At 41.5% G+C, this 13,629-nt stretch overlaps 1 protein-coding gene across 4 annotated transcripts in view; it reads left to right on the forward strand.

The window, feature by feature from the left end:
* Positions 1-875: 875 nt before the first annotated feature.
* LOC106570021 (splicing factor, proline- and glutamine-rich) overlaps positions 876-13,629 on the forward strand; it is a 28,266-nt gene continuing 15,512 nt past the window's right edge. For all 4 annotated transcript variants that reach the window (XM_014141908.3, XM_082961123.1, XM_082961125.1 and 1 more), the window contains exons 1-9: positions 876-1,796; positions 2,444-2,632; positions 2,753-3,054; positions 3,156-3,251; positions 8,770-8,966; positions 9,055-9,139; positions 9,222-9,336; positions 9,429-9,471; positions 9,694-9,788. In XM_014141908.3, coding sequence (XP_013997383.1) covers positions 1,008-1,796; positions 2,444-2,632; positions 2,753-3,054; positions 3,156-3,251; positions 8,770-8,966; positions 9,055-9,139; positions 9,222-9,336; positions 9,429-9,471; positions 9,694-9,788 — 1,911 coding nt within the window. In that variant the 5' untranslated portion in view covers positions 876-1,007. The remainder of the gene's footprint in view (positions 1,797-2,443; positions 2,633-2,752; positions 3,055-3,155; positions 3,252-8,769; positions 8,967-9,054; positions 9,140-9,221; positions 9,337-9,428; positions 9,472-9,693; positions 9,789-13,629) is intronic.

Genomic DNA, 13,629 nt, shown 5'->3' on the forward strand with positions numbered 1-13,629 from the left:
ACAGCATGTGAAATTTATTGTCAATCAGTGTTGCTTCCTAAGTGGACAGTTTGATTTCACAGAAGTGTGATTGACTTGGAGTTACATTGTGTTGTTTAAGTGTTCCCTTTATTTTTTTGAGCAGTATAGTATATAGTATGTAGTATATACTCATTAAGTATGTAGTATACAGTATGTTAGTATGGATATTCAAACACAGCTCATGTCTTCGCAGTGACCGTACCAAAATAGTTAACACCATTCAGTTAGACTGGTATAGCATTGCTTTGGGGATATCTGGTGTGTGTGTGACTTAGCCTCCAAGGACAACATTCATTTACCACATTATTTATAGGCTAATCCCCCTGCACTGAAGTGGTAGCTTCCACTTGAGCCACATACTAGAAATCACCCAGTTTTCATAGCCACACCAATATTACAACTTTAATTTTCAAACAAATAAAGGTACATTTGAAACATGTGAAAAACTATATAGAAATCTCAATTTTACAGTGCCGAAAAATGAGAAATTGAAAAACATTTTCAATTTAAACGAGTGGATCAGACAATTGAAAACTTGAGAAATTCAAACGAATATTATATTACTGCATTTGAACAAGTGTATTAGATTATTAGACTGATAATCGTTACATGGACTGTGAACTTATTATGATTTCCATCAAAAATAGTATTTATTTTATATATATATATATATATATATATATATATATATATATATATATATATATATATAAAAGAAATACTATTGCACAACAATATAAAGAAACAGGCTTGTTTTCCCCCAAAAAATATATCACATCAGATGGAGACGCCCGGTATGTAAATACGTCTGGGCGGAGATACGCAGGCGCAAGTGGGATTCCTTTCAAAATCACTACGACGACGTTTTTGAATCGCCATTTTAGAAAAGAAGAAGAGCTGTTCGGAACAAAAGCAGTTAGTTAGCGACATACGCTTAACGGTATATTACATATTTGGATTTTATCCAGTGATCCTACAACGCAGAAATGTCTCGGGACAGATTTAACATTAACGTTAGAGGAAATAACCGTGGAGCTGGATTTCAACGCCGGGGAGCTGGGCCTGGTGGTCCGATGCGAGGTGGAATGGGTAACCTGAATAATTTCAGACAAAACCAACACCCATTTCAAAGAGGGCCTCATCCCGGTAACTTTGGAAAACCACCCAACCAGATACGTCAGATAACCCCTCAGAAGCCTCTGCCACCCACTATTTCCCAGCCAGGCGCTCAACCGATTCGGCCACCACCTACTCCTGGCCCTGCGCTAACCATGAAGGGCCCCGTACAGCAACAGCAGGCCGCGGCCGCAGCAGCACCTCCGGCGACCGCAGCAACACCTCCGGCGCCCACAGCAACAACTCCAGCGACTGCAGCACCGGCGGCCGCACCTCCGGCGGCCGCAGCAGCACCTCCGAAAGCCGCAGCAGCACCTCCGAAAGCCGCAGCAGCACCTCCGAAAGCCGCAGTAGCACCTCCGAAAGCCGCAGCTACACCTCCGGTGGCCGCAGCAGCAGCGCCGGCAGGTCAACCAAAAATGCAGTCCCCACCTCCGAAGCCTGTTCCTCCGAAACCCGCAATCTCATCTCCCCCACCAAACCAAATGAAGAAACCAGCACTTTCATCTCCCCCACCAAACCAAATGAATAGGAACCAGCAAAGACCAGGACCAGGCAACGCCAATGGAAATGGGCATAAATCGGCACCTTTGAACAAAAAACCTGAACCTCAAACTCAGAGTACTTCAATGGAGGCCGAGGAAGCCCAGCACCCCAAGGTTAGTAAGGACGGCAGCCAGTCACGCTAACATTCCGTAATTAGCATGTTAACTAGCTACTGTCTTTTAGCTAATGTTAGATATGCAGCTGTGTTATGTTAATTACAAGTGGATCCACTGAGCTAATAAAGCTTTCCATTCAAAACGAAATACGTTACGGAGTTAGCCAGCGAACGTTAGCTAATTAAGCTAGGTGGCTAACTGTTACATGGGAGACACGTCGGCCATTTTGTGTGAGAATCTGGCGACGACGGTGTATACATTTTTCTTAATTTTTTTTATTAGGCCACGGGTACATTTCGACAATGTTACTGAAACTGATTTCTATATATGCATCCAACACGACGCAGTTAACAAGCGCATGGAAGAAGCCACTGAGAAGACGCAACTAAAAGTTGGGCCTTTTTCCTCAACTGTGAGGGGGGGGTGTAAATCGGTTGAGTAACACGCATATACCCTAGCTAGTACTAACTGGATCCTTTGTCCCCATGATCATTTCATACAAACCAAATAGCGAATCTTATCCCAACTACTTTTACTTTTTGGTTTTGTTTACTTAACTACGGTTAAGGTTAATTACAAGTAATGTTCAAGTAACACTATCATTGACATTTTAGTATTGGAAACTGAACGTTGTCTGTCTGTAGGAGTTGAGAGCGACGTTGTCATCGCTGCGCAGACCTGGGGAGAAGACATACACTCAACGATGCCGCCTTTTCATTGGAAACCTTCCCAATGATATCTCAGATGACACATTCAAGAAGCTGTTTGCTAAGTATGGCGAGCCCAGTGAGATTTTCATCAACAAAAACAAAGGCTTTGGCTTCATACGCCTGGTAAGTGCACCACACTGTAGTTGCATAACCATTGTCATTTTGGTAGTTGGCTCTACTATAAAGTAATTTTTGGTGATTTAGTGCCCTCTCTAGTTAGTTAAAGCCTTTCTACCATTCTAGGAATCCCGTGCATTGGCTGAGATAGCTAAAGCTGAGCTGGATGATGTGCCCATGAAAGGCAGACCGCTTCGGGTGCGCTTCGCAACTCACTCTGCTGCACTGTCTGTGAAGAACTTGTCACCTTTTGTTTCCAATGAGCTACTGGAGGAGGCCTTCTCCCAGTTTGGGGTGGTAGAGAGAGCTGTGGTAATTGTAGATGATCGTGGGCGCTCCACTGGCAAGGGCATTGTTGAATTTGCCTCTAAGCCTGCGGCACGAAAGGCCCTGGATCGTTGCAACGATGGCGTCTTCTTGCTCACCACGTAAGTTATATACATTTATTTGTCCACATTCAGTAGAACATGAAGCTTTCTCCTTAATGGCTCATGCTGTTGCGCTGTAACTGATACTCTTAATGTCTTAGGTCACCTCGTCCAATTGTCGTTGAGCCCCTTGAACAATATGATGATGAGGATGGTCTACCAGAGAAACTGGCACAGAAGAACCACAACTATCATAAGTAACCCTCACTTTATATAACTAAATGGCTTTAATTCAATAGCATATGGGATTTTGTGCTTGATTGGTGTGCATATTTTGTTTTCTTATTACCACACCCACAGTATACCTTTGATGTTATGCTCATTTTGAGTTGAGGTGAGAATTGGAAATATAGCTATTGTAGCCAGGTGCTGCCCGGGTGGATCTTTTCATGCAAATTGCGTCATTCCCGAGATTGCAGCATTCATGTCCATATTTACCCTAACAATGAAGTGTTATACCATTTTCTTTTCAGGACAACAAGGGCTGCAAGTAGAAAACAAAACATTTTGACATAAACTGTTGCATTCCTGAGTTTTATTGACAAATGTCAATAAAAATAAGCACAGTCAAAGCACAAACCTGTCGCAAATGAATTTGTATGAATCATAGAGCAAAACATGTAACGTTTTCGTGAGTCTCAGCTTTTAATAGTTTGTACATCTAGATGTGCCGCTAGCGGAATGCCTCGCCAATATCCAATGATAGAGCGTGGCGCGAATTACAAACACCTCCAGAAATCCAAAAAACTTCCATTTTTCAAACATATGACTATTTTACACCATTTTAAAGACGAGACTCTCCTTTATCTAACCACATTGTCCGATTTCAAAAAGGCTTTATAACGAAAGCAAAACATTTAGATTATGTCAGGAGAGTACTGTTAACCTCTCTAGGGCAGGCGGGACGAATTCGTCCCACCTACGTAACAGCCAGTTGAATCCTGTGGCGCGATTTTCAAATACCTTAAAAATCCTATTACTTCAATTTCTCAAACATATGACTCTTTTACAGCTATTTAAAGACAAGACTCTCGTTAATCTAACCACACTGTCCGATTTCAAAAAGGCTTTACAACGAAAGCAAAACATTAGATTATGTCAGCAGAGTACCCAGCCAGAAATAATCAGACACCCATTTTTCAAGCTAGCATATAATGTCACAAAAACCCAGAAGACAGCTAAATGCAGCACTAACCTTTGATCTTCATCAGATGACAACCCTAGGACATTATGTTATACAATACATGCATGTTTTGTTCAATCAAGTTCATATTTATATCAAAAAACAGCTTTTTACATTGGCATGTGACGTTCAGAACTAGCATACCCCCGCAAACTTCCGGGGAATTTACTAACAATTTACTAAATTACTCACGATAAACGTTCACAAAAAGCATAACAATTATTTTAAGAATTATAGATACAGAACTCCTCTATGCACTCGATATGTCCGATTTTAAAATAGCTTTTTGGTGAAAGCACATTTTGCAATATTCTAAGTACATAGCCCAACCATCACGGGCTAGCTATTTAGACACCCGGCAAGTTTAGCCTTCACCAAAATCAGATTTACTATTACAAAAGTTTGATTACCTTTTGTTGTCTTCGTCAGAATGCACTCCCAGGACTGCTACTTCAATAACAAATGTTGGTTTGGTCCAAAATAATCCATCGTTATATCCGAATAGCGGCGTTTTGTTCGTGCGTTCCAGACACTATCCGAAATGGTAAATCAGGGTCGTGCGCATGGCGCAATTCGTGACAAAAAAAATTCTAAATATTCCATTACCGTACTTCGAAGTATGTCAACCGCTGTTTAAAGGAATTTTATATCTTGATGATAATAATCCATAATCAATTCGCCTTGACTAATGCCCAAGGTTTGTAAGACAATGGGTTAAAATACTTAAACAAGGACTCAGCTTTCTGCAAAAGGTGTCTGTAGCTTTATTCATGAGAACGTTCTGCCGTCAGGATAACAAAACAGTCATTATATAGTTCTTGCTTACTTACGCACATGCATTTACACACAATCTGTTGGTGACCTGCAACCCCCATAAACTTCTCACACTGTTTATCACCTTCTGGCTCAGCCTTTTCCTTTCCTTCAAGGTTAGGAACTCTCCTACTCCCTTGACCTATCTGCTTCTCTAGCTCTCTATACTAATTGCATACACACATTTCTTTCCCTCTCCAGTGGTTGCTGGACTTTCCGGAACTAATCAGACCAATCGATCCCTACATTGATCATTACATTGATTATTCATTAACCCTGCTGTATGACTAATAATTCATCATGGTTTATCTATTCATTTACCTTTATTAGATAATTCTCTTATCAAGTACCTAGCCAGAAATAATCACACACCCATTTTTCAAGCTGGCATATGTCACAAAAACCCAGAAGACAGCTAAATGCAGCACTAACCTTTGATCTTCATCAGATGACAACCCTAGGACATTATGTTATACAATACATGCATGTTTTGTTCAATCAAGTTCATATTTATATCAAAAACCAGCTTTTTACATTAGCATGTGACGTTCAGAACTAGCATACCCACCGAACACTTCCGGTGAATTTACTAAATTACTCACGATAAACGTTCACAAAAAACATAACAATTATTTAAAGAATTATAGATACAGAACTCCTTTGTGCAATCGCGGTGTCCGATTTTTAAAATAGCTTTTTGGTGAAAGCACATTTTGCAATATTCTGAGTAGATAGCCCGGCCATCATGGCTAGCTATTTTGGCACTCACCAAGTTTGGCACTCACCAAACTCAGATTTACTATAAGAAAAATTGGATTACCTTTGTTCTTCTTCAGAATGCACTCCCAGGACTTCTACTTAAACACCCAATGTTGTTTTGGTTCCAAATAATCCATAGTTATATCCAAATAGCTGCGTTTTGTTCTTGCGTTCAAGACACTATCCGAAGGGTGACGCACCGGCGCGTATCGTGACAAAAAAATTCAAAATATTCCGTTACCGTACTTCGAAGCATGTCAAACGCTGTTTAAAATCAATTTTTAATGCAATTTTTCTCGTAAAATAGCGATAATATTCCGACCGGGAGACCTCGTTTTCGTTCAAACACTGAAAATAGAAAATGGAGCCTTCACATGCACGCGGGCGCCCGTGTCATTGTTCTCAGAACGACCACTTTCCAAAAGCCCTACTGTTTTTCTCCCAGGGACTACAGAGTTATCATTCCCCGTTCTGGCGCCTTCTGAGAGGCTATGGGAGCCTTAGAAAATGTCACGTTACAGCAGAGATCCTCTATTTTCGATAAAGAGGCTATAGAAGGACAAGAAATGGTCAGACAGGGCACTTCCTGTATGGAATCTTCAGGTTTTTGCCTGCCATGTGAGTTCTGTTATACTCACAGACACCATTCAAACCGTTTTAGAAACTTTAGGGTGTTTTATATCCATTATATGCATATTCTGGTTTCTGGGCAGGAGTAATAACCAGATTAAATCGGGTACGTTTTTTTATCCGGACGTGAAAATACTGCCCCCTATCCTAAACAGGTTAAAAACCCGGACCCAGCCTCCCGGGTGGCACAGCGATGTTAAGGCACTGCATTGCTGTGCCACCAGAGATTCTGGGTTCGGGCCCAGGCTCTGTCGCAGCCGGCCGTGTCCGGGAGAACCATGGAGCGACGTGCAATTGGCCCAGTGTCGTCCGGGTTGGGGAGGGTTTGGCTGGCAGGGATATCCTTGTCTCATCGCGCACTAGCGACTCCTGTGGCGGGCCGGGTGCAGTGCACGCTGACCAGGTCGCCAGGTGTACGAAGAAGCAGTGCGGTTGGGTTGTGTTTCGGAGGACGCATGGCTCTCGACCTTCGCCTCTCCCGAGTCCGTACGGGAGTTGCAGCGATGAGACAAGACTGTAACTAGTACCAATTGGATATCACAAAATTGGGGAGAAAAAAGGGGTAAAAAAAAAAAACATTTCTCACCAACACCGCTCTAGCTCAGCCCCCTTTAATCACACAGACGAATGGTTGGTATCTACGGATGCAGAAATGGACAAATCCAATGCCGCAACCCACAAGTCTGTAGCTCAAACAACAAGGTTTAACCTCTCTAGGGTAGGTGGCACCAAATCGTCCCACCTACGTAACAGCCAGTGTAATCCCGTGGCGTGTTATTCAAAAACCTCAAAAATGCCACAACTTCAATTTTTGAAACATGACTATTTTACACCATTTTAAAGACAAGACTCTCGTTAATCTAACCACACTGTCCGATTTCAAAAAGGCTTTACAACGAAAGCAAAACATTAGATTATGTCAGCAGAGTACCCAGCCAGAAATAATCAGACACCCATTTTTCAAGCTAGCATATAATGTCACATAAACCCAAACCACAGCTAAATGTAGCACTAACCTTTGATCTTCATCAGATGACAACCCTAGGACATTATGTTATACAATACATGCATGTTTTGTTCAATCAAGTTCATATTTATATCAAAAACCAGCTTTTTACATTAGCATGTGACTAGCGTGTGACTAGCATTCCCACCGAACACTGCCGGTGAATTTACTAAATTACTCACGATAAACGTTCACAAAAAGCATAACAATTATTTAAAGAATTATAGATACAGAACTCCTCTATGCACTCGATATGTCCGATTTTAAAATAGCTTTTCGGTGAAAGCACATTTTGCAATATTCTCAGTAGATAGCCCGGCATCACAGGGCTAGCTATTTAGACACCCAGCAAGTTTAGCACTCAAAGTCAGATTTACTATAAGAAAAAATGTTATTACCTTTGCTGTCTTCATCAGAATGCACTCACAGGACTTCTACTTCAATAACAAATGTTGGTTTGGTTCAAAATAATCCATCGTTATATCCAAACAGCGGCGTTTTGTTCGTGCGTTCAAGACACTATCCGAAAGGGTAAATAAGGGTGACGCGCATGGCGCAATTTGTGACAAAAAAATTCTAAATATTCCATTACCGTACTTCGAAGCATGTCAACCGCTGTTTAAAATCAATTTTTATGCCATTTTTCTCATAAAAAAGCGATAATATTCCGACCGGGAATCTGCGTTTAGGTAAACAGACGAAAGAATATAAAGCATTCGGTCGACTCGGGCACGCGCCTAAGCCCATAGTACTCTGATCGGCCACTTGCCAAAAGCGATAATGTGTTTCAGCCAGAGCCTGCCTCGATATCGTTCAGCTTTTTCCCGGGCTCTGAGAGCCTATGGGAGCCGTAGGAAGTGTCACGTTAGAGAAAAGAGCCAAGATGAAACACAACTTCTCAGACAGGCCGCTTCCTGCATGGAATCTTCTCAGGTTTTGGCCTGCCATTTGAGTTCTGTTATACTCACAGACACCATTCAAACAGTTTTAGAAACTTTAGGGTGTTTTCTATCCAAAGCCAATAATTATATGTATATTCTAGTTACTGGGCAGGAGTAGTAACCAGATTAAATCGGGTACGTTTTTTATCCGGCCGTGTCAATACTGCCCCCTAGCCCTAACAGGTTAAGAAGGGTTATAACTCCAAAACGGGCATGTGTTAAGGTGGGACTCGTTGGGCTAAAGTGCTTACCAGATGTTGTGTTGACAGGCGCTGTTAAAAATCCATTCCAGTTGATTTTCTGATAAAATGATTACCCATGTTGAGTACCCCTCTATGTACTTCTTGGTTACTACTTTCTATTCTAACAATTTGTGGCTGCAGGGAGCGGGAGGAGCCACCCAGGTTTGCCCGTCCTGGCACGTTTGAGTTTGAATACTCTAAGCGCTGGAAGTCCCTGGACGACATGGAGAAGCAGCAGCGGCAGCAGGTGGAGAAGAACATTCGCGAAGCCCGCGAGAAACTGGAGGGAGAGATGGATGATGCGTTCCATGTGCACCAGGCCAACATGATCCGCCAAGGCAAGTTTAGCTTGGGACAGATGACCACTTTTCAAAATAGAAAAGCAGTTAGCAGTGTCTTACATGTATGTTCTTGCACTCTGTTTAGATCTGCTGAGGCGGGAGGAGGAACTACGGCGCATGGAAGAGATGCACAGTGCGGAGATGCAGAAGAGGAAAGAGATGCAGCTCAGGTATTGAAACTTGTTTGAGTCACTGTTTGTTCCACAATTTATTCATTGGAGTGTTACTGAAACTTTGCAGTGTGCATAACAGGCAGGAGGAGGAGCGTCGCATACGCGAGGAGGAGATGCTTCGCCAGAGGGAGATTGAGGAGCAAATGCGCCGCAAGCGTGAGGAGGCCTACAGAAGTGGCAACTTCATGGACAATGTAAGTTAAGTTAAGCTGAGCAGAGTATCATACAACCATTCAGATCTTGACATTTGCAACTGAGCTGTGTCTTCTTACTGTCTTGATTTCAGAGGGATATGAGAATGACTCAGGGTGGCGCCATGGGCATGGCTGGTGAGTAGTATCTTATAACAATTTGTTTTCATGAATTGTAATTTGTGTGTTGTGTTCTTGCAACCCATATCTTGATTTTCAGCTTGACCCAGAAATGTGTTTTGAAACGGGAGTACGGCGTTTGACTGCTTTTCTAAAAGCATATGACAACATAGCACCACCTTAAGGGCTGCCCTGACTCTCATTTTAATGTATGACGTGTAGTCCTGTTGTCCCTACTAGACAATCAATTTGGCTCACCCAACCAGAAGTTCCCCATGGGACACCAAGGCATGGGGGGACCCAGCGCTGGGGGAGCCATGATGCCCAACGAAATGGTAATGTATTCCAAATGGATTCCAACACTAATAGGGCCCAGTTGAGTGTGGGTTTTTCCACTGGTTGCTGTAGTTGTCATCAGGGAGAGTGAAGTAGATGGTTTTGCTCCAGTTGGCCAAGTTTGGAAGCGTGTTGCAGAAATGAAGCTTGTTTGCATCTTCTGAGGCGTCTCTGCCATGTCGGGATTAAATTTGTGCTCAACAGCTGTTTTCAGCAACAGCATGTTCCCTCAGTTCCTCTACTCGTATTTCAGCTGAAAATAATCAACCTGTACTAAACCCGGTGAATTGCGTTCCAGTGCTTTCTCAAAGCTCCTACTTTGTGTAATGGACCAGTTGCAAGCCCTGTCTTGTGTGAGCCAGACAGGCACTTTTTCTTGGCAAGTGGAAAGATGTCACCCGGCAGCATTTTTTTTGTGGCAATTTGTGGATTTATTTATTTATTTTTTAGTTGGAGTACTTTCCCATACTCTCATTGAACTTCATGCTATCACATGAAATGGTACAGATGCTGTCTTGGTGTAACCTGGAAATATTTTTAGGAGCCTCAGTGTGAAAAGTGAACTTCCTGCAATGTTCTCTTGTGGCATGGATTGACTACCTAGTTGTTGTAACATTTCCCCAGCCACCACCTTGTCCAAGCAATTCAAATGAGGGGTTTTAGTACAGGTTGCTTAATGAAGCAAATGTCTCTTGACATACCATTAAGCAAATGGGTGAGCTCCTTAGTGCATCTTGCATAACAAAATATGAAGAACTGAGGATGACAGGCTTTGCTTTGACTGCTTGGAAACGTGTGCTATTTGTACCCTGTGGGTGAAACTCTCTAAGGCCCAGAATGTGATGAAGGCATCCGCATTAGGCCTATGGCAGGCAGGTGTATTAATGTCCTTTCTATGTTATAGGCTAAATGCAATTAATAAGTTGACCAGTTAAATATCTGGTAACTTCCTTAAATGGTCTGACGCAAAGCTCTTAAGTCCATTTTAAAATGGATACAGCTTGCGGTTTGTATCAGTTAAGTTTTTATACTGTCAAGGATCTATCAATTTGTGTAATGGCACACGGCCGCTTTGACGCAAGGGTGGCAAAACAATCTAACATGGAAAAACAGCACAACAGGTCGGCTGCTTTTGCAATAGGTGAGCAGTTGTTGCTTTTTGATACTGGATTGTGCAGTTCGACAACGTGTCTTACTGATAGCTCCACATGTCAGTTTTTCTGTTCTTCAGTGCAAGCAATGCAAAATGACCTCACCGTTTTATAGTGCAGGGATCGCATAGGGGAAGGGAAGATGGCTAGTAGATATGTTACTGTCTGGTCTTGCCGCTACACACATGGACGCAATGACAAATCGGGATGCCATTTATTGAAGTTGACATTAGAACTACCATTAATTGGCCAAGCATTTATTTGTTTGAAGAAAAGTGTGAAACATGGCTTAATTCAAACCAAAGTATTCTGAATATGACTGGGGTAAAAGGTCTAGAAGTGTTCAGGACATCATTCCTATATCTGAAGTAAATCTCTATTTTTGATGTAAAACTGAAATGTTCTAGAAGGGTCCAGACTAGAGGTCGACTGATTAATCGGCATGGCCGATTTCAAGTTTTCATAACGATCGGTAAGCAGCCTTTTTGGATGCCGATTTATGAACGATTACATTGCAATCCACGAGGAAAGCGCGTGGCAGGCTGACCATCTGTTACGTGAGTGCCGCAAGGAGCCAAGGTATGTTGCTAGCATTAAACTTATCTTATGAAAAACAATCAATCTTCACATAATCACTAGTTAACTACACATGGTTGATATTACTAGGTTAACTAGCTTGTCCTTCATTGCATGAAATTAACAGGCACCACATTGATTAATCATTGAATTGCAGCCAACTTCAACTTTGCCAAATGGGTGATATTTTTTTTTTAGATTTTTTTTCAGATTTTTCTTTAAGAAAAGTGCATTTGGGAAAAAGCACAATCGTTGCACAAATGTACCTAACCATAACATCAATGCCTTAAGGTTAATACACAAGTGTTAAAACATTTTTTTTAATAAAAAATGTAAACCTGCATATTTACTTAAAATAAATCCATGTTTGCAGGCAATATTAACTAGGGAGTTTGTCACATCTCTTGCATATACCCTGACTCTGCTTGCACTGAACGCAACAGTTTGGGCTTCCTGGCTCGTTGCGAACTGAACTAATTTGCCAGATTTTTACATAATTAGGACACAACATTGACTGTTGTGCGATGTTACAGCAATATTTACAGTTTGATAAAATACGGAACGGTTCTGTATTTCACTGAAAGAATAAACGTTGTTTTCGAAATGATAGTTTCCGTATTTGCCTATATTAATGTCCAAAGGCTTGTATTTCTGTGTTATATTATAATTAAGTCTATGATTTGATAGCGCAGTCTGAGCGGTGGTAGGCAGCAGCAGGCTTGTAAGCATCCATTCAAACAGCACACTACTGTGTTTGCCAGCAGCTCTTAGCAATGCCTGATGCACAGCGCTGTTTGACTTCAAGCCTATCAACTCCCGAGATTAGGCTGGCGATACTATAGTGCCTATAAGAACATCCAATAGTCAAAGGTATATGAAATGCAAATGGTATAGAGAGAAATAGTCGACGCATCAATTCCTATAATAACTACAACCTAAAACTTCTTAACTGGGAATATTGAACCACCAGCTTTCATATGTTCTCATGTACTGAGCAAGGAACTTCAACGTTAGCTTTTTTAAGTGGCACATATTGCACTTTTACTTCTCAACACTGTTTTTTCATTATTTATTTGAGACAAAATAGATTTTTCTTTGTATTATACTAAGTTATTGTAATAGTCATATTTAACCTCTAAGGGCTCGGTGGGACGCTTGCGCAGCCAGAAATAATCAGACACCCATTTTTCAAGCTAGCATATAATGTCACATAAACACAAACCACAGCTAAATGTAGCCCTAACCTTTGATCTTCATCAGATGACAACCCTAGGACATTATGTTATACAATACATGCATGTTTTGTTCAATCAAGTTCATATTTATATCAAAAACCAGCTTTTTACATTAGCATGTGACTAGCGTGTGACTAGCATTCCCACCGAACACTGCCGGTGAATTTACTAAATTACTCACGATAAACGTTCACAAAAAGCATAACAATTATTTTAAGAATTGTAGATACAGAACTCCTCTATGCACTCGATATGTCCGATTTTAAAATAGCTTTTCGGTGAAAGCACATTTTGCAATATTCTCAGTAGCTAGCCCGGCATCACAGGGCTAGCTATTTAGACACCCAGCAAGTTTAGCACTCAAAGTCAGATTTACTATAAGAAAAATGTTATTACCTTTGCTGTCTTCGTCAGAATGCACTCCCAGGACTTCTACTTCAATAACAAATGTTGGTTTGGTTCAAAATAATCCATCGTTATATCCAAACAGCGGCGTTTTGTTCGTGCGTTCAAGACACTATCCGAAAGGGTAAATAAGGGTGACGAGCATGGCGCAATTCGTGACAAAAAAAATCGAAATATTCCATTACTGTACTTCGAAGCATGTCAACCGCTGTTTAAAATCAATTTTTATGCCATTTATCTCATAAAGCGATAATATTCCGACCGGGAATCTGCGTTTAGGTAAACAGAAAAAAGAAAATAAAGCATTTGGTCGACTCGGGCACGCGCCTAAGCCCATAGTACTCTGAGCGGCCACTTGCCAAAAGCGATAGTGTTTCAGCCAGAGCCTGCCTCGATATCGTTCAGCTTTTTCCTTGGCTCTGAGAGCCTATGGGAGCCGTAGGAAGTGTCACGTTAGAGCAAAGATCCTCAGT

The sequence above is a fragment of the Salmo salar genome, chromosome 14, assembly GCF_965601325.2.
Source record: "Salmo salar chromosome 14, fSalSal1, whole genome shotgun sequence".
NCBI classification, from domain to species: Eukaryota; Metazoa; Chordata; class Actinopteri; order Salmoniformes; family Salmonidae; genus Salmo; species Salmo salar.